At 44.7% G+C, this 26,447-nt stretch overlaps 1 protein-coding gene across 1 annotated transcript in view; it reads right to left on the minus strand.

Annotated features, from left to right (window-relative positions):
* CNTD1 (cyclin N-terminal domain containing 1) overlaps positions 1–26,447 on the minus strand; it is a 165,251-nt gene that overhangs the window by 72,059 nt on the left and 66,745 nt on the right. Inside the window, exon 3 of the mRNA XM_089683939.1 lies at positions 7,431–7,506. Within this exon, the coding sequence (XP_089540065.1) occupies positions 7,431–7,506 (76 nt within the window). The remainder of the gene's footprint in view (positions 1–7,430; positions 7,507–26,447) is intronic.

The raw sequence follows: 26,447 nt of genomic DNA on the forward strand, positions 1-26,447 counted from the left end.
TACCAGCTATTCCAAGACCTGTGCCCTGCCACAAGCGCAGGGCGATGAAGCCTCATTTGCAGCTCCTTCAGCAACAGGGCATAGCTTACCGTTGGAACTTTCCTTTTGCAGTCTGCTTTTCCTACCAGTCCCGTGACTACATCTATAGGACCTCAGAGGAGCTGCTAGACACACTACACCACCTCCAACTCCAACCTCCTACGGCCACTCCAGATGGATCGCGCAGAAGGTCTGCATCCTGCTCTCCCCAGAAAATCATCCCTCAACATCCGCCTGAGGTCAGCTCAGCACCCACAAACGTGGATGATTCTCGTCTCCAGCTCCAGCCCCCAAAGATTCTATGAACGGAAGCTCTCACCCGTATCTTTTACCCCTACCTCGCCCTACACTGGGCCATGCCTGTCACCGAGACCATACCACCTGGACCTTCTATCACTGCACGTTATTGCTGATCCCTATTTCCACCAAGAACACCCCTGGAGGACCTCCTTTTTGGCCCTGGTTCCCCAGCTGGCCACTCACATCCGGCCTCCTGCAGTCTGGACCACTCGGCCACCTTCCCTGGTTCTCTGGCTCCTCCCCGCCCTCTTGAGAACCCACATTGGATCTCACTACCTTGATGGCCTCCTGGTCCTGCCGTCCACCCGCCCGCAACAGGGCTTTCCCTGACTTTGGGTTTTGCTAATATGCATCTGTTGTCGCTCCAGGTCTCATTGTCTCCTGACATTTTGCTAATTTCATTGTGTTGTATTTTGCCTAATTGTTGTCATACCTTCTTCCCTTAGGATATTCAGCCTTGTTCCCCTGGTTTTTTGGAGCTCCTCCTGATTGCCTGGCAGTCCTGGGCTCGGCTATATCCGCAGTACCGCATAAGCTCTGCACCTCTTTTTTTCTAGTGAGCTTACTTCCAGTGTTGCCTGAGCCCTGAACTCCCCCGCTATCCAGGGAACCTCAGGCGCCTGTTTGCACTGGCGTCTGCATGTTTGTATTTACATTCGGGCTGTCTTCTTCCCTATGTTTGCCACTGTGCACCCACCATTAGTCCATGCAGTACTTGTATTGCCCGGGCTGCTTCTGACCCCCCGGACCGTTCGTCACTCTCCTGTCCCGGGGGCCAGACCAATGACCAATTTTTGCTTTCTCCACTACTCTCCTACTCCATGTGACTTCCCTCCCACCTTCATTTTTCTCTCCCCCCCCCCCCCTTGGGACCATCCCTTATGTGCTCAACCTCGGACTTATCTCATACTCGCAGTTCGCATGTTCCCACCATGGGACCCCTGAACGTCCTCACCCTGAATGTCCAGGGCCTCAATGTCCCACCAAAAGCGCAACAAGGCCTTCCGCTCCTTTGCATCTCAAAAGGCGCATGTTGTCTGCCTTCAAGAAACACATTTTACCCCCACTTCCACACCTAACTTTTTTGGCCCTCTTTACCCACAAATCTTCACCACTTCCACGAAAACCAAACGTAGAGGAGTTCTTATCGCCTTTCATCCCCTTTGCGCTCCATACCGAAATTGGAGACCCGGAAGGACGCTTCCTCATCCTGTTGGGACTTCTTCTAGACTCTCCAGTCACAATAGTCTCTTATTATTCTCCTAACCAAGGTCTTCTTCCGTTCCTCTCCCACTTGCTGACTCTTGTCGACTATCACAAATGCGGCACCTTGCTTATTTTTTGGAGACTCTAACCACACATTATACCCCTTTCTCGACAAATCCCTTCAACCACCCCTCCCACCAGTCTCCACACTTTCTTTCCAACAACTCCTAAATCGTCATTCCTTAGTAGATTCATGGAGGGAACTTCACCCAGTGAAACGCAGGTATACCTACTACTCCCATCCACACAAAACGTTCTCACGCATTGACAATAATCTCACGACCGTCAGCTCCTCCTCCCGACTTCTTACTTCAGACATCCTCCTCATACCATGGTCGGACCACAGCGGTGTTCTCACGACTATTTCCTCCCTGTCTCCCTCTACTACCGACAATTCTTGGGTAATCAACAATTTATTATCCCACCCAACACATAGCCTAGATCTAGAGATTGCCCTTAAATAATTATACCAAACCGAACAAACCAGATATATTCCTAGCTCTTTCACTCCGTAGACTAGACCGCATCGCCAAACCAATTTGCCTAAAACTATCACAAGGTAGCTACACTAGCAATCCCACGCGAATATTGCAAATCTTCCGTAAGCACTTAGCTTTATTATATTCCCAGATGAAGCCCTTCAACCAGTCTCACGCAGAGAACCTCTTTGCTCACCTCTCTTTCCCGACTTTGTCCACTCATCATCAAGAAGTCCTTGAGATGCCAATTACACCAACTGAAACTTTGTCCGCAATTAAAGATCTAAAGACACAAAAATGCCCTGGCCCAGATGGTTTTTCCGCCTCCTACTATAAGAAATATGTTCATCTTATTTCCCATGTGCTGACCAATGCCCTCAACACCATCCTGACAGGTTAATCTTTTAAGCCCGAAACAGTATCAGCTACTATAACTATACTCTCGAAACCAAACTCCAACGACTCTGCCTGGTCTAATTATAGACCTATCTCCCTACTCAACATCGATATCAAGCTTCTCGCAAAAATCCTCTCTACCCATTTGAATCAGATTATAGGCTCTCTAATACATAACGATCAAGTAGGTTTTATCCCTTCACAGCAAGCCGGTGACAACGTACGACATGTGGCCCTTCTTTCGCACATTGCTCGTACCCGCTATATCCCCAATTTTTTCCTGTCACTGGACATTAAGAAAGTCTCATGGTCTTACCTCAATTTTATTCTACAACGCTGGGGCTTTGGAACTCACTTCCTAACCTGGATTAGAAGAAATACTCTCCGCCTTATAGAGAAGACTATACTGTGACCCCTCAGCCTGTGTCCATGTAATAGGGATGCTGGGTGCAATTACTAAAAACAAGTCATATACATGGACACAATCAATATGCAGTCGTGCAGGTACTTTTAATCAGCATTTAAACCATTACATGTTCTACGCATTGTGAAAGACCATCTACCAAATGAATACCTGCCCTGGCACATCATAGCATTCACCCAGCACTCCAAGAAATAACTGAATCCAACTGCAATATTCTTGCACTGTCAAAACCTCCACTTTTATTATCACACAACACACAGGAGGATATATCTTATAGTCATTACAATCTGCATAATAACACACACCAATAATAATGTGAGCATTATAGCATGAAATAGACACATCATTTGACAGCGTAACAGCATAGAATACATTACCGAAGCTATGTGGAAGCTAGGAGGAATAAATCCCATCAGAACCAAACTGCCCAGAGGGTCACAGAGAAGCCATAGGCGCGACCAGTCGATGAGCCCATATAGCCTTGGTAAAAATCCCAACATCAGAGCGTTCCCTGGCTACTAGGGGAGCTTCTACTGGTCTTGCCCGGACCTCCGCCTTATAAACACTTTTTCTGGAAGCGGTCCAATAGTGGACGGTGCCACACCCACTACAGGAGGGGCTAGCAGAAGGGTTCCGCAAGGATAACAGTCATGTTCAACCACCAAATTCATTATCTGAAAAGTCACATTTTTGCTTCTTATTTACCCCAAAATCTCTTTTCATCTCCCCCAGACTTAAGGATTTCTAACTTAGATGTCCTAAACAGGTTTTTATCTCCTAATGTGAGGCTACTAGATGTCATAAACACTGTTCATTCCATAAACACGTTTTTATCTTGCTCTCAGCAGAATATCTTGTGACTCTGTTCCTCTGGCTAAAGAAATTACATCGTCACTTCTCATGCCCCTGGCATTTGGGCGACTGCTTTTTTGTAAAAATTACCCAAGAAACAAAGGGTCCAAGGCCAACACATTTCATGGGCATTAAAGTCTGTTATCTGGGCCACAAATTGGCCCCTTTCCCAATAGCTCGTAGCACTCGCCAAGGATGCCCGCTTTCACCAATACTCTTCGCCCTAGCAATTGAACCCCTAGCCCTCTTGATTAGAGCGGATCCTGACATACGCGGCCTCGAGTTTCTCGGGTCTCACCAGAAACAATTGAGTACTGTCCGTGATACGTTTTTTATTTGCACTAACATACAATTTTGAGGACAAGCTTTCGGGGTATGTCCCCTTCTTCAAGGTCCAAGCAGTACTATACAAATCACAAAGTTTCAGCAGAATATTAGAAGGGATGAAAAAAAAAGAGGCTAGAGATAAGAGACAGCAAAAGCGAGGGGGGGGGGGGGAGAGATACTACACTCACACAGGCAGTCATGCTTGAGGTGATAAAACTGTTGGATAATGGTTGAGGAATCCTATGTCCAAATTCAGGCCGTTATCTCTTGTGTCAAACAAAATTATCATTCTTAGTTCAAAAGTTTTTCTTTCCTGAATAGATTTGAAATTTCCTTTAAGAACTAAAATATTGAGGTCTCCCATTGTGTGGCCTGGTTGTGCGAAATGGTGTCCCACAGGTGTGCAGAGGTCATCTTCTTTATGTTCCTTGGTGGTATGTCTGTGCAAATTCATCCTTGTTTGCAACTTCTGTCCTGTTTCACCAACATAAGATCCTTTGCTACATTTTCTGCACTGGATAAGGTACACATTACTGGAGGTGTAGCTGTATGATCTGGAAATATTGAAGATCTCTTTTGAGTGTCTGACACTTTTTGATGGATTGATTTGGTTGCACAGTTTGCAGCGGTTTCTATTGCAGGGTGTGCTTCCATCATTTGTGACATCTTGATCAGAAGGTTTCTTATTGATTAGTTTATTTCTGAGGTTGGGGGGTTGTCTGAAGGCCAGTATTGGTGGTTGCTGGAATATTTCTTTCAGCGTTCCATCCTCTGTTATGATGGGTTGTAAATCTCTGATTATTTTTCTTATCCCTTCTAGTGCTGGGTTGTATGTGGTTACTAGAGGTACACGGTTGTTTGTTTTTTTTTCTCTTTGTACTGAAGTAGGTTTTCCCTTCCTGTTCTCAAGGCTGTGTTTATGCTGGTGTTGATAGTTTTGTCTTTGTAACCTTTCTTATGGAAGGCGTCTGCTAGTGTCCCGAGAAAAAAAAGTATCACGGACAGTACTCAATTGTTTCTGTCGCAAATGCACTAATACGGCTACAATCACCTTGGGTCTCACCACAAACTTTGCCTTTTTGCGGATAACGTATTCCTTTTTGACTTCGTCACTGACCTCCGCCCCCACCCTACTCAGGCTTCTACAAGACTTTGGCCACATGTCCGGCCTTCATGTCAACCTCCAAAAATCTAGGGTTTGGAATATCTCTCTCTCCTCTCAGAAGATCTCACATTTGCAACAGGTTCCCCCTTTTTCGTGGTCCCACCAGTCTATCCCATATCTAAGCATTAAGCTGACGGCTGCCTTATCGGACTTATACTCCGCTAACTACTTACCAGTGCTCACTCATCTTACTAGTCTTATGCATAATTGGTCTTCACTGCCACTGGCATGGATGGGAAGAATCACAGTGGTTAAAATGTCTGTTTTGCCTAAAATACTATACCTATTTAGAGTTCTTCCCATCCCTGTTCCAGCACATTTTCTCCGCATTCTGCAATGGCGCACATATGCATATATTTGGGGTCCTATTCGCCCTCGAGTATCCCGTTCTACCATTCACAAGTCTAAATTAATAGGAGGTCTGGGCCTCCTAGATTTTGCTAAATATTATCAAGCCGCACATTTGCACAACTCCCAAAATACCATGCGACTCACGAGATCCTGCAATGGGTTGTTCTTGAACCAGTTGACAGCGATCCTCTCACTAGCCAACCTACTATGGCTCCGACCATCTGACCGTCGTACCATTCAGAATCTGATTACTTCCCACTTTATTTCTCTTTGGGATAGATTCAAATCCCGATATCCCCTCCAATCACCGCATAACCCTCTTCTCTCCCATATTCGAAACCTGGCCTTCTCTCCGGCCTGATCTTCTCCACGTTCTTTCATGCTTTGATCCTCAGCTAACCTTCTTCAAGCCCATCACTTTTTGACCAACACAGGTATCAAATCCTTCCCCTCCCTTTGAGAATCTCATTCACTACCAGCGTCAGAAATCTTTCAATACCTTCAACTGAAGCACTTTTATACCCCCATATCAACCACTTCATGCTCCATGACCTTCTTCTAAAGCACGTGCAAGAAAGACCCGCACAGGCAGGGCCTCAGCTCCGCTCTTTACACTCTATTATTGACTTCTGAGTCTTCCCCTGGCCCTTCATATGTTGCCAAGTGGGAGAGGGACCTAGGTTGCAAGCTGAGCCCCGACAAATAGGACCACATTTGGTTGGCAACCAAATCCTCCTCACAGAACGTGGTAGCGATTGAGACTAATTACATGGTCTTGACTTGATAGTACTTAGTCCCAACAAGGATTGCTAAATATACTCCGGGTTACTCTCCAGATTGTTTTCGGGGCTGTGCGATGGCGGGAACGTATCTTCATATTTGGTGGTCCTGCCCAGCAGCTCAAGTTTTCTGGGTCGGAATCTTCCATATGCTGTCTACTCTTTTTGCACAACCACTGTCGCCTACCCCAGACATTGCCTTACTAAAGTTGCGATCCTGCTCGATATCCAAATCCCAGTTCAAACTTCTCTTACAGATCATACAGCTGCCAAACAAATTATAGCTAAATCTTGGAAAACCCCATCCCTGTGCCTACTAGCGGTTTGGAATAAGGTGACACAGGCAATGTTACATGCTAAAGTGGAAGCTGCCATTACAGACACTGTCCCTAAATTTTTGTCAGTGTGGTCCCCCTGGGTGGAACATTTCCCCTGAGCTTTGACTAATCACTGCTCCTCCCTTAATAATCTCCCACATCTGATGGTAGTCCTGAGCCTTGTTCCGGTCCCAAGTCCCCCTCTCTATTCTGGTAGTCACAAGCTCTGTCCCCCCCCCCCCCTTTTTTTCCCTTTTTTTCTTGCTTTTTTTACTCTGACTGTTCACACTATCCCAATTGTTTTTCTTTGCCTTCCAAGGAACCCATCCATATACCCTAGGAGTACCACTCATTTGTTTCCATTTAACAATACCCTGCTCCCTTTATTTTATATTACTCTCTCCCACTCATTGCGGTTTCTCCTATGTTTACAACAGTTGGAACTTTAACGTTGGCCACTAGGCCTCATGCCTTAATTCTTTTCTACTGTGAACGTACTTTGCATATTGTTGTATGCCATGTAACTTTAAACCCCAATAAAAAGTTTGAACAAGAAATCAATAGACTGCCATATGCATGTAAAAACCAATGTGCATATGCACACGTGTTGACACACATCATAGAGTGAATAGGGCACAGATCTAGTTAAACTTTATGTTGCATCAGCCACTTAGGTTAAAAAGAAACACATTTGTAATGTTTCAATCTACTTATCTACCCGAACAACAGCTGTACCTGTCAAGAAGTTCTACTGCTTGGTACTTAGTGGAGCAATCTTGGCACCAATGCTCGGTTAACAAAAACACAAGCTCTGCAATATAAAACATGAATATTATATATTAATCAAAAACCTCAAGATCTATTCTTAACATAGAAGACTTTTGCCACTGTTGCTGTACAATTAAATTGTAACTAACCAGTTCCCACCCTGCTTATAGCACAGTGACAGCTGGACGGGACTTTCGGCGATCCGGGGGGGCGTCATATGACATCCACCCAGATCCCACCTCGCATGTGCCTGCAGGGCCATGCTGCAGCATGATCTGTCGCTAGCTGTGTCCACTGGACATAGCCGATTACTGATCAGTGATCAGTGTACTGGCCCATGGTTCACAGTCATGTGATGACTGTGATCAGTCACAGCAATTCAGTGAAATGACAACTGTAAACAATGGATGGCTTCCTTTCATGCCATCCATTGTGTACAATTGTGTTGCTAGCTTTTATTGGTCACAGTGATCACATGATACAGACTGGACCAGTAACAGACCATTTTACCATGTGATTAGCCCATCCTTTTTTTTTGTTAAATTTTAGGTCCAGCCTGCCCCTTCCTGCATAGGCAAGAATGGCTTTCCTCCTGGAATGTCCAAGTCAGATATCTCAGGGGGCATCAGTTTACAGAGAGGCTGGAGGAGGGTGCACCAAGAGGCATGTTGTCAGGGGCCAGCTGCAAGAAGCCGAAAGAGACAGCTGGCTTCTGACAACTTCAGAGAGAAAGATAGTGGTGTGGGACCTGCCATGACTTTGGCGGATTACAGCAGAAAAACTCTCATTTAGGTTGTGTGTATGCTGTTTGAGTTCAACCAAGCAGAAAAGGTAAAAGAGGATTAAAATCAAAATAAAAGCTGAACTCTGGGAATCAGTGCCCCCCAGCAAGGCTTAGCTAGTTGTTAGGTCTAGGAGTGCAGGAATAAGAAATAACACTTACCTCATTCCCCTTGGCAGCAGGCTCCCTTTATATGGTCAACTAAGCCAGTGCTACATACTCTCTAAGTCTATCCAGCCACAGTTGGACCCCAGCCTCCTTCACATGCAATACAGGGTTAATAGCCCTGCATTGCATGTGATGATGATTTACTAAAACTGGAGAGCGCAAAATCTGGTGCAGCTGTGCATGGTAAAATATAAGAATGCGGCGCTAATCATACAAGAAGAATAACAAATTGTAAAGTCCAAATATAGTCCTCCAAAAATGTCCTATAGATACATCTGGAACTCCCACAAGCAGTGTGTCTGAAGGAATAGTGAAGCCCGTGAGAAAGAAGACCTTCCACCAACAATCTGCATACACAGTCTCTTACCGCAATTTGTTAACTACTAAACTAGCAGTCAAACAGCGCATAGGTCAAATGGTCATGGCAGGGGATACAGTGTTTTCCAATAGGACCTTATCCACACTACTAGCAATCCAGTCACACAGATTTCGAATCTCCACTATCACTAGGGACAGCGTCCAACAGTGACAAGGACTGGCAGGTCAGGAGACATTTCACTTTTCTATCAGAGTTCCTGATAGTAAAAGCAACAGCTCAGCCCCCAGCAGAACAAAGGCGTCTTGCTCTGGCTGACACATAGGCCTTGATTCACTAAGATGTGAGTGTATTAGCAGAGACTGACCATTCAGGCAGACTCCGGTCAATCAATCAGTGGTCTGACCAGCGTCTAGCAAGCTCATTAACAAGCGTCTACTGACTACTTTGCCATTAGTGAATGTGGTATCCCGTCTGGCACATTTTTAGGTGCAATACCGGATATATTCGCTAGATGGCGCACAAGCGCGGGCTTTATTAACATTGGCGTTTTTCTGATAGAAAATTCTAATACAGCTGTACTATTACATTCTGAAAATTCTCTTTTGCTATTTTTTTTTTTTGGCTGTTTCTCCAAAATGATCAGGAAAGTATTGCATTTACTAATGAATGTCATACATTTTATTTTCAAATTTTTCACACTTATATCTCAAATAATTTATATACTTCTAATTTCCCAATATAGTTATATATCTTCATTCTCTTTAATCACATAACTATTCTATGTTAAAGACAAGTGCAGCGCTATAAATGCATGTGATCAATAATGAACGCATGCAAAAACCAAAAAGTGCAAAGAATTGCAATAATGATGTAAACTGGTAAATCGTGCTAAAATAAGTTCATAGAATCATTCCTGAATAATGGAATGTCCTTCGTGTGAGAGTACCAACTCAGAGAGTGCCTATGAATGGCACGTGTGGTCTCTCCGTGACGGACAGTAGTGCATGAACTCGTGAAAGGTAAACCACCCTTGGGACTGGTCTACACTCACCAGAAAAAAAGTATTAATGTGCATGGGTTATACACATCGCACATCTGGGGGTGCAGCGGTATGCTGGCAGCTATGGGTTAGTCATCCAGCTCCATCCATCCATCCATCAGGGTGGGTGCCCAAATGGTCCTGGGGAGGAATTAGCTCAGCCACAGGAGCCAGAAAGGTGCTCAATAGTGTAGTACACTGTCACAGGGGTGGATGACCTTTCACGAGTTCATGCACTACTGTTCGTGGTTATATTTATCTTGTGTAATACCATTTTACTAGTCTATATCATTTAACCAGCGCTCGCTTTATCATTTTTAAACAATGTAACTATTCTACATTATAACTCAAACTGTGTTTCCCACAGTGGTTTAGTGGTTAGAGCTCAGAACTTACAACACTTGGGTCATGGGTTCTAATCCCAGTCTTGGCAACATCCCAAAAAAATGGAGATCAATTTTCTGGGTTGTGGCAGGAATATTGATCAATCAATTATGATTTTGCCTAGTGACTAGAAAGTGGATGAATGTTACTTGCGTACTGTTCTTCTGCCAATTAGGTCATGTGCAAGTTTCATGCCGTGTATATTTCATTGTAACTTTTTTCTCTTTTAAATCTGTCTCCTTATACAACTTGACCCCCTCCCCCACCCCATCATCACCTGTCCCATATGCAAATCTATGGATCACCGCCCCACTCTTTAACTATCTATTTACTGATCAAGTGAATGTGTCTCATTTTCTATCAGCTACAGCTCAGATCTCACATTATTATACAATTGCTGATTGTATCTCACCACTAGTCTGATTGAATTCACAATTCCTGGTCAGTCCTGTTCCCTGACCTCTAATAACCTTTAGGGCCAGTTCACACTACATGTATTTCAGTTGCTTTTTCAGCATCACAAATGCACAGAAAGAAGGTTATATGGTTGTCAATGTCATAGTTCACATCAGCGCTGCATTGTTTCTGCACAGAACTGTACTGGAACACATTGAAACGTCCTTGAATGTACTAAAACGCACATGTCCCTAACTACATTGAATACAAAGAAAATAGAAAAAAATAAGTGGAAGGGATACAAAAATGCAATGTAAACATGTCCAAAACGCATCCAAAATGTACTGGAACACACTAAACATGCATGCCAAAAGGGCATGAAAAAAACCCATCAGGAACACATCTAGACTGTTTCTATAGTGTGAACCAGCCCTTAGGACTTGTTCACACCATTGGTGGTGCAGAAACGCATGCAAGAACACACATTTTCCAGCACAGCAAAGAAATGCAATGCCCTGTGTAGATGTGCGCAGGTACCATGATGAAAACGTTGTTGCACCTACACACGTCTATTAAAAACAGCCCCATTCACAGCCACAAATACGCATGGCACCACACTACTGTGCGGTTAGGTGCGACACACTTGGAAAATAACATAAAAATAAGCCAACATGGCTAAAACATATCTTGAAAATATGGGGACTCTGATATCCGGCGACAGTCTGTTCACGAACGAGAAGCAATTCTGCACCCTAAAACCAACATAGAGGAAATGGATGGTCAAATTGCTGTGCTGCTTCCAAACCACCTCTGGCATGCCAGGGTCATTATGCAGGTCCTCGATGCCAGTTCTTGCCTGCGGCCACAAAATATCCACTGGCCACAAGTGAAGGTGAGTGGAGGACGTGAAGGTGGATTTCTACCAGCTTCAACCGCAAGCAGTACCACTCCTGAAAAATGAGAGCAAATAATCATTGACACGTCATCATGACAGTCAATTCTCAGTGCAGGCTATCTAGAGTGTCTTTCCTTTTTAACCATTTCAAGAGTTCAAGGAAACATTCTTGGAGCATCTACTGTGTTTGGAAAGGCCAAAGGTCCCCCCCTCCCCCAGGCACACTAATGCTTATGCAAGCCATAGACGGGGAGAAAAACAGCCGATTTTTCTTTTAAAAAATGAAAAATCGGTTGTTCAAGCGGCCGACGTTACCAGCAATGGTAAAAAAAAAATCAGCCGATTTTCATCCCGTCTACAGCCGGCAAAAAGTGTCCCTGCAGAGAGCTCCGCTATTTCTTTGACAGTTCTTTGACATTTATAGCGGTTGCAACAATGTATTTGTATCCATTTCGGATACAGATGTTTTTATTCGGAAACAAATAGATACAATGTTGCAACCGCTGTAAATGTCAAGGAACTGTCAAAGAAATAGCGGAGCTCTCTGCAGGGACACTTTTTGCCATACTGGAATTCCTCTCATTTTTCATCCTTCTTCTTCCTCTTCTTCTTCCTCTTCTTCTTCATCATCATCCTCTTCTTCCTCTTCATCATCTTCTTCTTCTTCATCATCATCATCCTCTTCTTCATCATCTTCATCATCATCATCCTCTTCTTCTTTTTCTTCTTTTTGTCTTCCTCTTGCAGGTCACTGCTCATGTGCAGATTTTTTATCAGTAAAAAAATTGGCCGATTTGCCCATCATTGCCGCGAAAATCGGCCGATCGGCAAATTCGGCCGTTTTTTTCCAACTTTACCGAAAAAAAAAATCTGCCAAAATACCGAAAAACGGCTGAACAAATAGCCCACTAACGATCCGAAAATCGGCCGATTTTATTTTCGGCCGAAAAATCGGCCGATTTTCGACCCATCTATGGCCTGCATAAGATATGGTGTGGCCCTAGGGTCAATGTGTGTTTAGAATACTTCCAAAATGCACATACAAAAACACTACATCCAAATGCATGTTGCATTTCTATAGCATGTTAAACAGAAGAATAACGCACTTCCATAATGTTAACATGCGCAAGTAAAAATAGACAAAATCCACATCCTTTTATTCTGGCTTCACATACATGCATTGTGGTCTAACACCGCACTCCTGGGCAAATCACATGCAATTTGTGTGCGTTGCAATTAGAGACAAACATTTTGCACACCTCAAATTGCACCGCATCCGGGCCAAAAATGTGCAGGACCCTTTTTCAGGGTATGCACATGGGTGTGAATAGGCATGCCATCCAATTTGGCAAATCGCAATACGCTTTGTGTACCAATATTGGTGTGTTGGTAACTTCACCTAGAAAGCCGCAGCAGGTGGCATGAAGGGGTTGCGGTTGTGATGCGGTGCAGCTCTTGCACAGAAAACACTGCAAATTTCACATCGCATCTGTGTGACACCAGAATGTGCCAATATGTGGCTTGACAAAGCACAGTGGTCAGTGCAGATTATTTTCAATCCATGTTTTTTTACACTTTTCATTCACTGGTTTAACTCAGGTGATCATTAATCACAATTATCTCCGGAGATCACATGCAGCCCCTCAACCATCTACACATATCTCTGGAAATCTATACAGATCTCCTTGAAAAAATGTCTCCTCTCCTCTTCGGAAAACAATTGTCCTCCACCTCATAAACAGGGGGATAGAGAAGACTTCTCCTTGATAACTAAAATCAGATGAATTATCTGTGCTTAATAAACATACACCAATACTGCAAATGCATTGTACTGTTGAATGCATTGCACACTAACGCATTGCACACTAGAAATGTCAAATGCGTTAGTGTGTACAGTGCATGAGTGTAAAATGCTTTAGTGCACACTGCAGTGTACAACGCATTGCACACTGTAATACTCTGTACAAAGTAATACCGTGTACACCCACACATTGTAGACTGTAATGCACTGTACTCTGTCATGCAGGATGGAGCAACGCATTGCACACTGTGATACCGTGTACACCCACACATTGTAGACTGTAATGCACTGTACACTGTCATGCAGGCTGGAGCTACGCATTGCACACTGTGATACGCTGTCCACTGTCATGCAGAATCCAGCAACGCATTGCACACTGTAATACCATGTACACCAACACATTGTAGAATGTAATGCATTATACGCAGTATACATGTCCAGATATTCAAAGATTAGCCATGAAGGCCTAGCTGGTTACCTATTTGGCGACCGCAGATAGCCGAATAACGCTACACTGCATCCAGGCAGCTCTGGGAGGGTGTCATATGACATCCTGGCAGAACGCGCTCTCCGTGATTGCTGTGTCCTAAGGACACAGCTGATCACGTGATGTGGTAAAGACCAATCACAGCGGCTTTTTACCATGTGATCAGCCATGTCCAATGACACGCTGATCACCGGGAAATGCATTTGCCGGGTCTTGGCTGCACTTTCATCACGCTGTCAGAATGTGTGGAAAGTACTGCCGAGAACCAGCAGTTATCAAAGCAGGGGTCGGCCCCGATGATCAGTGCCCACCAGTGCCACCCAACAGTTCCGCCCACCTGTGCCCAGCAGTGCCGCCTCATCAACGCACATCAGTGTTGCTAAATTACCAGTTTACCAAATGTTATAATATAAACAGACTTTTATTCATTATGAGCTATTTTGTGGTTTATCGAGCAAAAAATAAAACTCACAGCAGCAAGTCAATACCACCCAAAGAAAGCTCTATTTGTCTGAAAAAACTGATACAAATTTAAGATGGGTACAATGTGGCATGACCGCACAATTGTCATTCAAAGGGTAACAGTGCAGAAAGATGAAAATTGGCCAGGACAGGAAGGGGGTATGAGTACCCAGTAGGCAAGTGGTTAATATAATTGACCCATCAATACCCAGGAGCTAATGTACAGATAAGTAGCATGTGCACCAAGTGAGATTCTGCTAGGCCCCACCCACAAAATTACAATTACTTGTCCCTCACATGTTCTAAACATATTTGCAATGGCCACAGTTACTTTACATATAAGGATCATCTCCTCAGTTGAGAACTGTGCTCTCGCCATGTCCAAATGCCAATAAAGTTATCAAAATTTTCAACCAACACAAAACCTCCAACCACTTCTCATCCACTTACACTCCCCACAACCACTTCCGGGTGCGCGCGCACCAGATGACGGACTTCCAGGAGGATAGCTGCTCGTGCGCCATGGGGGACACCTGTTTGGCGTTTATTTGTGCACGATCGCGCATATCTATGCACGGCTATAATAGCTTTCGCGAATGTGTGTTTTAGTGATTTTTTTTCTTTTTAAACCTTGGCTAATATAGATTTGTTGCCAAAGGCCAAAAATTAACATACAGTGGGGACTATTTTATTACTGTAAATCAAATTGTAGAAAACCTGTAGCTGGCTGCACAGTGAATGTGACATATTCATTAGTACATAACAATATTGTGGTGCAAGCAGGTTTTTTATTTTTTTGTTTGGTTTTGAAAAAGCCAGTTTGCACCCACTTGCATATTCACGCTCTTACAAGCTACATTTGAGCAGATTATATAAGTATACAAAGTAACTATTAAGGTTGTTCATATATTGAACATAAAATAAACACAAAAACATCGGTGAAACATTTATTGATCAAATATATCTTCATTTATTTGGTCAGCAGGAACAAGTAGGTACAGTCAATATCTTGGTGAGTCACAAAAATAGGATTGATGTGGCAAAAATAAAACACTCCTGCTCATAAGAGCTTACAATCTAAAGATACTTCTAATGAACTGTGTGTGCTCAGGTTATAGCAGAAAACAAGGGGAAGATGAATCAAGTAACATTTTCGTGCACATAAGGTTTACTTACACAATCATTTAGTATAAAGATCCATTCACAAAAAAAGTCTACACATCAAAATATAAAGAAAACAAGACATATGTGAAAAACCCCTCCCACCTCTACAAATCCCCTACACATACATTTGTCAGCAGGTTTGTCAGAAAAATGCATTTGAGTCTAAATAAGCAAGCAAAATTAAAACAAGAGCAGATTTTAAACAAAACGATTGACATGTGTGAGGCTTTCAATGCAAAGAGAAAAAAACACAATCATTGTGCAATAACACACAAACACTTTACAAGGCCAAAAATATGCAAACATTTCCAGCCCACTTCCAAACACAGCCTGAGTGGTGTCTGGGGCAATTCAGCACAAAATCTCTTCCTCCCCCAAACCACTACAAGCAAGGACTTAGTCACAAAGCACCCGGCCTAGTAACAGGCCAAATCACTCCCTACTGCACATCTTTATATAAGCTAGGTTGTATTTGGAGCGCGCCAAACAAGGCCCCACACCCAATGAAGCCACACCCACCACTGACCTTAATTTGGTCAGTGAAAGTGTTTTCACCTGATGAATCCGCTTCCTACCTGCATTAACCCTTGGTATACAGGCCCCACAAATCAGAAAGATATATACAGTGAAATGTATGTGTGCAGCATACAACAGAACATTGAGCAGGGATGTGAAAGGGAACCCCAATTGGAACCTTTATTGCTACTATGGTCACAATTCCCTCCAGATTCTCACATGAGTTAAGACAGTCACATGACCACATCTTGTATGCAATACTGAAAATGACAAATCGATTTGACTAGTATGGTGAATTTCCCATCAATTGGTAAAACACTCCAGAAATCAAACATCACCAAACATTACACTCTGGGCAAAGCTGATTTACAAATCATGCAACTTACAGTAAAGTTGACCATTTCAATGCAATTTTCAAGACATCTGACACAGATCTCTATGCAAATTGCCACTAAAGTAGAACATGTACTACTATAGAAATCAGTGTTTGAAACGCACCCATATGGTCACTCTAATAGCAGACAATAGGGTGCGACTTTGCAGACGATTTACAGCTTGCATGTTGTGCAAATCACATGCCAAGTCCCACTCAATGAGCACGCTATTGGAGCGTTCATATTGTTGTGGTTCAAACTTGGTAGGAGCCGCAAGTAATAATAGAGTAATGAATACACTACTTTTCATGCAATTTGCTGAGAGATCGATGTCGAATGTCTTGCAAATTGCACTTGAAATCACCATGTACCCCGACTTTGAAATCATGCAACTTCTATGCAAGTCACATGATGTGACTGTGGTGTCAATAACACCACTTAGAAATCTGCTTTAATGTGACCGGGTAGCCCCCAGTAACATTGTTTGCGATTGCCATGCAATTGGCATGACAGGCGACTTGCAAATCGTAGACCAAGTCGCACCCTATTGGCCACTGTAGGCTCTGTTCACATCCAATTGGATTGTGAACTCGTGCAACTTCACTGTAAGTTGGACAATTGCCGCATCGGATTAGATGTGACAGTGGTGTTGGCCCCCAGTAACATTGGGTGCAATTTGCCATGCAAAGAGCAAGCTGCTGGCCATGCCAATCACATGACAAGTCACATCCAGGGTGTGCAATTTCAGGTGCGATTTGTGCATTGACATCGTACCTGATATTGGATATAATGAATGTGAGTGTATTAACATACACCATTTGTTGCAGCGAGAGTTCAAAGGTATTTGAGAATTGTGGCCATTTATTAGCAATTTAACATCTAGACTCAAATAGAAATCGCAATGCTACACACAATTGAAAACACAACTAGTTAGTAATTCTCTAGAAAACACAGTAAAATTGGCAACTTAAAGAGTAATTTTCAATTGCATATAGTGTGAGCGAAGCAGGAAAATCAACAAAGGAAATAAATCTTTGAAGGCGTGCGGTACCTGCCTGCTGGGATAAGGGTCTGCTATGCATTTGGGGGAAAAATGCACGCCAGGATTTGTGACAAGTTTGATGTGTGGATTCACCAACCGAGTCTTTTCTCTCTCGCTCACTCTTCTGAATGTCTCTCTTTATCACTCCTCAGTATGTATCTCTCGCTCACTCTTCTTCGTCTCACTGGCTCGCTCTTCTCTCTCGCTCACTCTTCTTCGTCTCACTGGCTCGCTCTTCTCTCTCGCTCACTCTTCTGAATGTCTCTCTTTATCACTCTTCATATGTATCTCTCGCTCACTCTTCTTCGTCTCACTCTTCTCTCTCTCTGTCAGCTCTTTGCTTGCCAAATCCTTCACAAAAGTGGGTGGAGTGTAAACCATCATTATCAAATCTATTAGTGATTCAGGCCCTTATCTTATACCATTGTATGACATTCACATAAGGTGCAGCTTTGAAGGTGTTTCAACAGACAAGGCCTCATTCTAATTCACATTTTAGGGATCATTTAGACAGAATGCAAAGATGTTGCCAGAACATGTATGTGAAGACAGCCACACACGGAGATCATGCTACTACCTCGCCGGGGTTGGGATTCGAACCGACAACCCTAGAGTTGTGAGGCAGCAGTGCTAACCACTAACCCACGGAGCTACATTGCTAACCCAGCCTGTATTTCTGTGCTGTGAATCAATCCTAGGTCCCTGGGCATGGTCAGTATAACTAGCCAGATATCTCCAATGTGACACAAATGTTGTGCTATGTTGCCAATTCAGATGTATGTTGGTTCTATGTATCCCAATACAAAGGATTGCAATACTAATACAGGCGTACCTCGGTTTACCAACGCCTCAGGGAACGTCATATTTGGGGTACAAATGCCAAACCATTTCAGTTAATTGGTCTGTTTACAAATGTTTGAATAATTTGGTATGGGCATGTGGCCTGGTATGGTTCAGGAGGGGGGGAGGCGCTCGCTCGTCCCCCCCCCCTTTCCTGACCTGCCGGGCTGCATGCTCGGATAAGTATGTGTTATGGATTTTGGGGGGTACCCCATGCTGTTTTTTATTTAATTTCAGCGTGGAGGTACCCCTTAACATCCATACGAGACCCGAAGGGCTTAGTATGGATGGGAGGGGGGACCCCACGCCAGTTATTTAAAGAACTGTTTCTAAATCCCTGCAATACTTTGACATTCAACTGTCAGTGGGGAAATCCGCCGACAGCTGAAACATGAGCGCTGCATTGGTTTTCACTACTAAAACGCCGCATGAGTTGATAACATAACTCATGCGGGATTGTAGGAGCGACAGCCATGAGTTAATGTTTCATCTGTCAGCGGGGTTCCCCACTGACAGCTGAATGTAAAATAATTCCCTTTATTGCATAAATAATAGAAAAAAAGTGTGGGTCCCCCCTCCCATCTGTACCAAGCCCTTCGGATCTAGTATGGATATTAAGGGGGAACTCCACGTCGAAATGTAAAAAAAAAAACAGCGTGGGTCCCCCTCAATATCCATACCAGACCCTTATCCAAGCATGCAGCCCGGCAGGTCAGGGAAGGGGGGGGGACGAGCGAGCACCCCCCCCTCCTGAACCATACCAGGCCACATGCCCTCAACATGGGGGGGTGCTTTGGGGCAGGGGGGGCTCCCCCCCCCAAAGCACCTTGTCCCCATGTTGATGAGGACAAGGGCCTCTTCCCCACAACCCTGGCCGGTGGTTGTGGGGGTCTGCGGGCGGGGGGCTTATCAGAATCTGGAAGCCCCCTTTAACAAGGGGGCCCCCAGATCCCGCCCCCCCCCCTACGTGAATGATTCTGTGGTACACGGTCCGCAGACTCATTCACAAAAAAAGTAAGTGTGGTGTAAAAAAAACACAGTACAGGGTCTTTGACAAGTCCTTTATTAAAACAATGTCCCCCGAAGTAGATCCAACGTCATTCGCGGCGGCGGCAGGGACCCGAAAAAAAAAATAAAAGTTCCGCTCCCGTCGGAGGCTTCCAGCCTAGTGAAGAAGAGGCTAGCTGACAGTTCTTATATAGGTATGGGGCGGGGCCAGCTGGGGACATCATCTGAGTGACCCGCCCCATGTCACATGCTTGCTGTTCCCGGCTGGCCCCGCCCCATACCTATATAAGAAATGTCAGACTGTCTCCTGCATTCAGCTAGTTAGCCTCAGTGGAGAGACAGGGTGGCATTTCTCAAATAGGTAAGGGGCGGGGATGATGTGCCCGGCTGGCCCCGCCCCATACCTATATAAGAACTGTCAGCTAGCCTCTTCTTCACAAGGCTGGAAGCCTCGGACTGGAGCGGAACCTTTTTTTTTTTTTCTTTTTTCGGGTCCCTGCCGCCGCCGCCGTGATTGACGTTGGATCTACTTCGGGGGACATTGTTTTAATAAAGGACTTGTCAAAGACCCTGTACTGTGTTTTTTTTACACCACACTTAGTTTTTTTGTGAATGAGTCTGCGGACCGTGTACCGCAGAATCATTCACGTAGGGGGGGGGGGCGGGATCTGGGGGCCCCCTTGTTAAAGGGGGCTTCCAGATTCTGATAAGCCCCCCGCCCGCAGACCCCCACAACCACCGGCCAGGGATGTGGGGAAGAGGCCCTTGTCCTCATCAACATGGGGACAAGGTGCTTTGGGGGGGGAGCCCCCCTGCCCCAAAGCACCCCCCCCATGTTGAGGGCATGTGGCCTGGTATGGTTCAGGAGGGGGGGGGGCGCTCGCTCGTCCCCCCCCCTTTCCTGACCTGCCGGGCTGCATGCTCGGATAAAGGTCTGGTATGGATATTGAGGGGGACCCACGCTGTTTTTTTTTTAAATTTCAGCATGGAGTTCCCCCTTGATATCCATACCAGACCCGAAGGGCTTGGTATGGATGAGAGGGGGGACCCACGCTGTTATTTTTTTTTTTTTTTTTTATTGCGGACCTTTATTTTTACATTCAGCTTTCAAAATAAATTTTATCTAGACCTTCAAAATAAGTAAAATCATAACAGAAATAATTATAAAGGATAAGAAACAAAAATATAATCACTAAAACGAAGGAAATCTAATTAGATTACATGAAGATATGCTTAATGCTGTTTATTAAACACAGTAGTCGCGACCGAGTGCCGGCTGTCAGAGGAATCCACAATCAGATTCACTATTAGTCAGTGGCTAAAAAGCAAACGCCCATGGCAGAGGACTAAAAGGTGTTCTGCACATGCTCAGTTCTATCTGCCAAAGACACTGCACGGGCATCTAGATTTTTACTGTGTCGATTTCCTTGAAAAAAACGATTTTTAACACATTCTTAATTTTTTTGGAAATAGCAGATATTGTTTAAAGTGAAGTCCTGATATTTGGCAAAGCAAATTTCTAAGTGAACATGTCTCTACAGTGATTTTTCATGGTGTTAGACGTGCTTCTTAGCAAGTCTGCTTTTGTGAGTCTGATTCCGGGCGTGTGTCTTTTTGTGAATTAGATTGGGCGTCTGCTTATGGGCTCTGCTCAATAGTGAATTAGGTTGCAGGGTCAAAAATGGACGGACGCCCATGAAAATTGGGCTTAAGCCCATAAATATGCGCCCACGCCCAATAGTGAATCAGGGCCATACTGTCTTCTTCCTCTCTCCCTGCCTGCACATACATGTAGCACTCTCCTAGTTTAGCTAGGGTAGCTAGACCCTAATGGTTAGTTAGGAGCTGATTAGTAGCTCAGATGAGATAGCCAGAGGGGTCAAATTCTGATCAGAGAGAGACTTCACAGGACAGCCCCTATGGAATTTCCCCCTGCTCTGAGACTTTTGGAGGAGGGACTGGAGACAGTGGGTGGATTTAACGAGTGGCTGGCTACACTCTTGATGGACCTCAGCCTATCCCCAACAGGAGAACAGGGACTCCCTTAAAAGCGTAAAAGCCTGCTCAGTAGCCAGAGAGTGTGGTGGGAGAGGAGTGTGGAACAGGAAGAAGTGAGGCAGGAGGAGGAAGGCTGCCAGGAGGCATAGTGGGATGGGGCCTGCCTGTGAGCCTGGAGCTGGAAAGGAGGAAAACCTGGGACTCACTGGCCCCCTGAGAGAGAACCACCTGTATGGCAGGGAAGGAGCAGCCCAGCTAATAGGCCTGGTAGCAGCAGCCATCCTGCAAGCGGTACAGGAGAGGATCTGAGTGAATACACCTGCACCCCCTGGGTGCATAGGGGAGGGAGCACTCTGGTGGGAAACCAGATTAGCCCTCTGCTAGTCACTGTGCAATTTATTTAAAGGAACAGGAGCCAGAGCCCCTGCTCAGGAAGAAAGTCTCAAGATTGCTGGGTGAAGAGGAGTTCATCTGGGATCCGAGGAAGTACAACTGGAGCTGTTAGCTAGCACTCCAACAGAGACTGTGACAGAGAAGAGAAGCTTTGAATAGTTCAGGAAGTTTTCCTCAGATTTTGGTTCTCTTGGGCATCCTATACACCCCTTACCCTATCCAAGTTCTAATCCCCGCAATAAAATAACAAAACAAATGCACAAGGACTGAATTCTGTCTACGGATGAGAGCTTGTGTGGAAAAATGACTGGCTGTGCAGGACTATAAGGGGACCCAAATTCATCAGCATGTTCTTTGGTGGTGGGTTATGGTAGCAACAAGCTACAATACAGCTACATTTTAAAAAATTAATTTTTTTAAAACTATTTTGGGACAGTTTTTGTTTGTGAATAAAAACATCAAGAGATATTCATTACCATTCACCACCAAATGAAAGCCCAGTTTGTACTGAAAAAAAAACAAGCTATGATGATGATGGCCACTTAGAGGAACAGCTCTGGGAGCCTCCAACTTGTACAGCAGATCATAGCGACGGGGGGCAGCGGGAAACCTAGCCCTCATAGCAGCCTGCACCCTGATAGTGTGGGGCACATCACCGGAGGTATGGTGAAACGGAAGATCAAGGAGGAACCCCACAAACTGATGGAGTTCTTCACTCCGGCGGGTGTCCCCTCTTCTCAGAATGGCGCCAGTCCCTGCTCTTCTCCGGACCTTCAGCGACATGTGGCTTGGGACAGACACAGCTCTCCTCTGCAAATATCCGTCCCTGCAGATCCCCTTACTCCTACCAGCAGTCCTCAGAAGACAAATCAACGCTGCTGTCCAGATTTACAGTACATGGGTGAGCATTCTAACTATTCATTTTCACATACACCACTAGAGAATTCATAGAACATCTGGATGACTATCCTGCTGAGTATTTGCCACTTACTGCCTCAGTAATGAAAGATATGTTAGTTATCCTTAAAGGCTCGCTGCATAAAGATATGAGTTTTGTGACGCAAATGAATACAGAGGTTGTAAATTTGGGGGAGCGGGTGACCCATGCGGAATCTAAAATGGGTGAATTTCGCTACAGCTCATAACGAATTAGTTGATGCCCATGATGATGGGGAAGAATTAAAAGCTTTAAAATTGAAAATGGCAGATTTGGAAGACTGCTCATGTAGAAACAATATCAAGTTTTGGGGGGTTAGTGAAACTGTCCTGGTCGCGGACCTCAGAAGATACATACAACAAATGATCTCCACCCTGCTAGCACACACACCAAATAGAGAGGTGATAGTGGATAGGGCGCATAGACTGCCGAAACCTTCTTTCCTTCCCGATCATGTCCCTTGAGATATAATCTCAAAAATCCATTTCTACCATGTAAAAGAAAAATGAATGATCTTTGCACAGAAGAATAACCCTCTCCCAGTTCCTTACAACGGGATCTCCCTCTTCACTGACCTTTCTCAACACACCATTCTTGCTCGCAAAAAATTTATCTCATTTATGAAATTACTGCAGAATAACAACGTGAAATATCAATGGGGATTTCCTACTAAATTGCTGATTACTAAAGATAATCGTGTAATAACTGTTAGCTCTGCAGAGGATTGTTTCCAATTAGCCAAAAAATAGGGAATTCTACCTGCGAAGAAGGAGCTTGCATCTAGTAAGACTTTCCCTAGGAAAATTTAATCTGAATAGGAGCAAGTAGCAGGATGATGTAGAAAAATTCTGCGTTTACGCATTACTTGGTTTCCTTAGTATCTTGCAATCTAATTGGATCGTACATTCTATCAGTTTCACATCCTTTTAGGTTGACGGAGGCCCATCTATTTCCAACAGGTACATCTGGATGCTGTAAGTGAATAGTCTGTGAACACTGATAAGCCATTTCTGTTTTAGTCACTTGAGGGCAACAAAACCTCTTATATGTTGTTAACTGCAATATGGTCTTGAAGATTGTTTCTATGAATGCCCATGGTCTCAATAGCGCTTTCAAATGCCAGATGTTGTGGAGGCAAGCACAACGGCTTCACGGGGATATGATTTGTGTACAGGAAACGCTTTTTTCTCATCTTAAAGAACGGCGTTGCTTACAGATTGTTTCCGCATATTTTACAGCTAACGACCCTAAAAAGAAATGTGGAGTTCTTATTGCGGTCAGACAATCTGTTGCTTTTTCATTGCTTTCACAGGTGGCAGATCGTAAGGGCAGGTTCCTAATTATGGTTTGTGCACTAAATAATATTCTCTATACCATTGTGAACCTATATGCTTCTAATATCAACCAAATCTCCTTTTTGAACTCTCTAAGGAAAAAAGTTGCAAAGGTCCAGAGGGGTTTTCTGTTATTTTGTGGTGACTTTATTGCCATTGTTAACAAATCGTTGGATATCTCGAATCCTTCCCAAAGCCTGAGGCATTCTTTAGCTCACGTCTTAAAAGAAGCTAATTTATACGATCCTTGGAGATGTCTCCAAGGCCCTGATTCACTATTGGGCGTGGGCGCATATTTATGGGCTTAAGCCCAATTTTCATGGGCGTCCGTCCATTTTTGACCCTGCAACCTAATTCACTAGTGAGCAGAGCCCATAAGCAGACGCCCAATCTAATTCACAAAAAGACACACGCCCGGAATCAGACTCACAAAAGCAGACTTGCTAAGAAGCACGTCTAACACCATGAAAAATCACTGTAGAGACATGTTCACTTAGAAATTTGCTTTGCCAAATATCAGGACTTCACTTTAAACAATATCTGCTATTTCCAAAAAAATTAAGAATGTGTTAAAAATCGTTTTTCTCAAGGAAATCGACACAGTAAAAATCTAGATGCCCGTGCAGTGTCTTTGGCAGATAGAACTGAGCATGTGCAGAACACCTTTTAGTCCTCTGCCATGGGCATTTGCTTTTTAGCCACTGACTAATGGTGAATCTGATTGTGGATTCCTCTGACAGCCGGCACTCGGTCGCGACTACTGTGTTTAATAAACAGCATTAAGCATATCTTCATGTAATCTAATTAGATTTCCTTCGTTTTAGTGATTATATTTTTGTTTCTTATCCTTTATAATTATTTCTGTTATGATTTTACTTATTTTGAAGGTCTAGATAATATTTTTTTTGAAAGCTGAATGTAAAAATAAAGGTCCGCAATAAAAAAAAAAAAAAAAAAACAGCGTGGGTCCCCCCTCTCATCCATACCAAGCCCTTCAGGTCTGGTATGGATATTAAGGGGGAACTCCATGCTGAAATTTAAAAAAAAAAACAGCGTGGGTCCCCCTCAATATCCATACCAGACCTTTATCCGAGCATGCAGCCCGGCAGGTCAGGAAAGGGGGGGGGACGAGCGAGCGCCCCCCCCCCCTCCTGAACCATACCAGGCCACATGCCCTCAACATGGGGGGGGGGTGCTTTGGGGCAGGGGGGGCTCCCCCCCCAAAGCACCTTGTCCCCATGTTGATGAGGACAAGGGCCTCTTCCCCACAACCCTGGCCGGTGGTTGTGGGGGTCTGCGGGCGGGGGGCTTATCAGAATCTGGAAGCCCCCTTTAACAAGGGGGCCCCCAGATCCCGGTCCCCCCCCCTACGTGAATGATTCTGCGGTACACGGTCCACAGACTCATTCACAAAAAAACTAAGTGTGGTGTAAAAAAAACACAGTACAGGGTCTTTGACAAGTCCTTTATTAAAACAATGTCCCCCGAAGTAGATCCAACGTCAATCGCGGCGGCGGCGACCCGAAAAAAGGAAAAAAAAAAAAAGGTTCAGCTCCCGTCCGAGGCTTCCAGCCTAGTGAAGAAAAGCCTAGCTGACAGTTCTTATATAGGTATGGGCGGGGCCAGCCGGGGACATCATCCCAGTGACCCGCCCCATGTCACATGCTTGCTGTTCCCGGCTGGCCCCGCCCATACCTATATAAGAACTGTCAGCTAGGCTTTTCTTCACTAGGCTGGAAGCCTCGGACGGGAGCGGAACCTTTTTTTTTTTTTCCTTTTTTCGGGTCGCCGCCGCTGCGATTGACGTTGGATCTACTTCGGGGGACATTGTTTTAATAAAGGACTTGTCAAAGACCCTGTACTGTGTTTTTTTTACACCACACTTAGTTTTTTTGTGAATGAGTCTGCGGACCGTGTACCGCAGAAACATTCACGTAGGGGGGGGGGGGACCGGGATCTGGGGGCCCCCTTGTTAAAGGGGGCTTCCAGATTCTGATAAGCCCCCCGCCCGCAGACCCCCACAACCACCGGCCAGGGTTGTGGGGAAGAGGCCCTCCCCCATGTTGAGGGCATGTGGCCTGGTATGGTTCAGGAGGGGGGGGGGCGCTCGCTCGTCCCCCCCCTTTCCTGACCTGCCGGGCTGCATGCTCGGATAAGGGTCGGTATGGATATTGAGGGGGACCCACGCTGTTTTTATTTTTAATTTCAGCGTGGAGTTCCCCCTTAATATCCATACCAGATCCGAAGGGCTTGGTACAGATGGGAGGGGGGACCCCACGCCAGTTATTTAAAAAACAGTTTCTAATTCCCCGCAATACTTTGACATTCAACTGTCAGTGGGGAACTCCGCCGACAGCTGAAACATGAGCGCTGCATTGGTTTTCACTACTAAAACGCCGCATGAGTTGATAACATAACTCATGCGGGATTTTAGAAGCGACAGCCATGTGTTAATGTTTCAGCTGTCAGCGGGGTTCCCCACTGACAGCTGAATGTAAAATAATTCCCTTTATAGCATAAATAATAATAAAAAACAGCGTGGGGACCCACGCTGGTTTTTTTTTTAATTCCAGCGTGGAGTTCCCCCTTAATATCCATACCAGATCCGAAGGGCTTGGTACAGATGGGAGGGGGGACCCCACGCTT

Source organism: Staurois parvus, unplaced genomic scaffold (genome assembly GCF_062004578.1).
Source record: "Staurois parvus isolate SC_StPar_1 unplaced genomic scaffold, SC_StPar_1.0 ptg000328l, whole genome shotgun sequence".
NCBI lineage: Eukaryota > Metazoa > Chordata > Amphibia > Anura > Ranidae > Staurois > Staurois parvus.